Source organism: Anarrhichthys ocellatus, unplaced genomic scaffold (assembly GCF_004355925.1).
Source record: "Anarrhichthys ocellatus isolate YVR2014 unplaced genomic scaffold, GSC_Weel_1.0 scaffold13, whole genome shotgun sequence".
NCBI classification, from domain to species: Eukaryota; Metazoa; Chordata; class Actinopteri; order Perciformes; family Anarhichadidae; genus Anarrhichthys; species Anarrhichthys ocellatus.
The window spans coordinates 1-1,384 of record NW_022280043.1 but is presented as its reverse complement, the minus strand read 5'-3'; the positions used below and the strand labels follow the sequence as shown (position 1 = coordinate 1,384).

The 1,384-nt window shown below is 39.6% G+C and overlaps 1 protein-coding gene across 1 annotated transcript in view; it reads right to left on the bottom strand.

The window, feature by feature from the left end:
• The window catches only part of LOC116386881 (secretagogin-like), a 12,135-nt gene extending 10,979 nt beyond the window's left edge, over positions 1–1,156 (bottom strand). Inside the window, exons 1-2 of the mRNA XM_031853464.1 lie at positions 966–1,156; positions 654–724 (exon numbers count right to left, since the gene is read on the bottom strand). Coding sequence (XP_031709324.1) covers positions 654–724; positions 966–1,035 — 141 coding nt within the window. The 5' untranslated portion in view covers positions 1,036–1,156. The remainder of the gene's footprint in view (positions 1–653; positions 725–965) is intronic.
• Between the last annotated feature and the right edge of the window lie 228 nt (positions 1,157–1,384).

The window sequence follows — 1,384 nt, the reverse complement described above, 5'->3', positions numbered from 1 at the left end:
GTGTGTGTGTGTGTGTGTGTGTGTGTGTGTGTGTGTGTGTGTGTGTGCGTCCGTTGGTTTGTTCATAGCATCTCGCAGTTGGTTATTTGAGTTACTGTTTTTGAGTTATTTGAGTTACTGTTTTTGAGTTATTTGAGTTACTGTTGCATTTCGATCAGCTAAAACCAGCATGGCCATTTTCCTCTGACCTCTGACATCAATGTGGCATTTTTGCCCAGAGAAATGCTGCTCAATGTTTTTTTATTTTTTGATAATTCTCTTTAAACCCAGAGAGTCCAAGTAGATCAGCAGTTTGTGAAATACTTAAACCAGCCCGTCCAGCACAAACAACCATGCCACGTTCAAAGTCACTAAAATCAGCTTTCTTGCCCATTTCGATGCTGTTTGGTTTGAACTTCAGCGGATTGTCTTGACCTGCCTAAATGCATAGAGTCACTGCCACATGATTGGCTTATTAGATATTTGCAATAATGATATAATATAGTGGCCAATGAGTGTTGATTGACACATTAAAGTAGCATCATATGCATTTTACAGATGTAAATGATGGTGCAGTTGTGTATTTATCCTGCTCAGCTGCCCTTGACATACACTGTATTAAACAGCTGTCATCACAAGTTATGGAAGAATTAATCCAAACAAAGTTGACTTACCTTCGGACCCAGTCTCTTCATCAGGTGATGAAAAAAGTCATCAAGTTCTTTGCCCTCGATGTAGCCATTATCTGTCAAATACAAAATGTGTCGTAAAAGACAGATCCAATGAAGCAAGTCAGAATTTTCCTCAAAATTCAAAAACTGAGTGAGACACAGAACTTAAATTACTTCCTTCAACCAGGACTCACACATTTGTCATCACAAATAAGGACTGTCTTTTTCTCTCTAATGTCCAGCAACGACAGAAGATGCATTGTAAAGGAGTGCACTTTTTCTGGTAGATGGAGGAAAAATATAATCTGTCCTCACCATCTGCATCGAAGTGTTGCCAGATTTCCAGGAAACCAGCTGCATCCACGTTATCAAAAGCACTGTCCATTCTAATGAAGAAAGGCAAAGAAAGCTGTCAACTTTGACACGTAGAAACAATGAGGACTGAGGTAACAAACTGTGTTGCACTGTGCCTGCTTGGTTGACATATGCTCCTTTCTGACTTAGTAAAAAACACTCCTCCTCTGGGTGTGTTTGTGTGTGTCCGAGAGAGAGAGGAAGAGAGAGAGAGCGTACTGTAGCATTGTATTTGCCATCTGGTGGCTGTATTGTTGCAGTGCAAGTCAAAAGTTGCAAAGACAGACAATACAGAGATTTAAAATTATCTTAATCAACATTAATATTTGCACAACGAAATGTCCAACACCAGCAGAATGACTTAGTGGATCTTATTGATC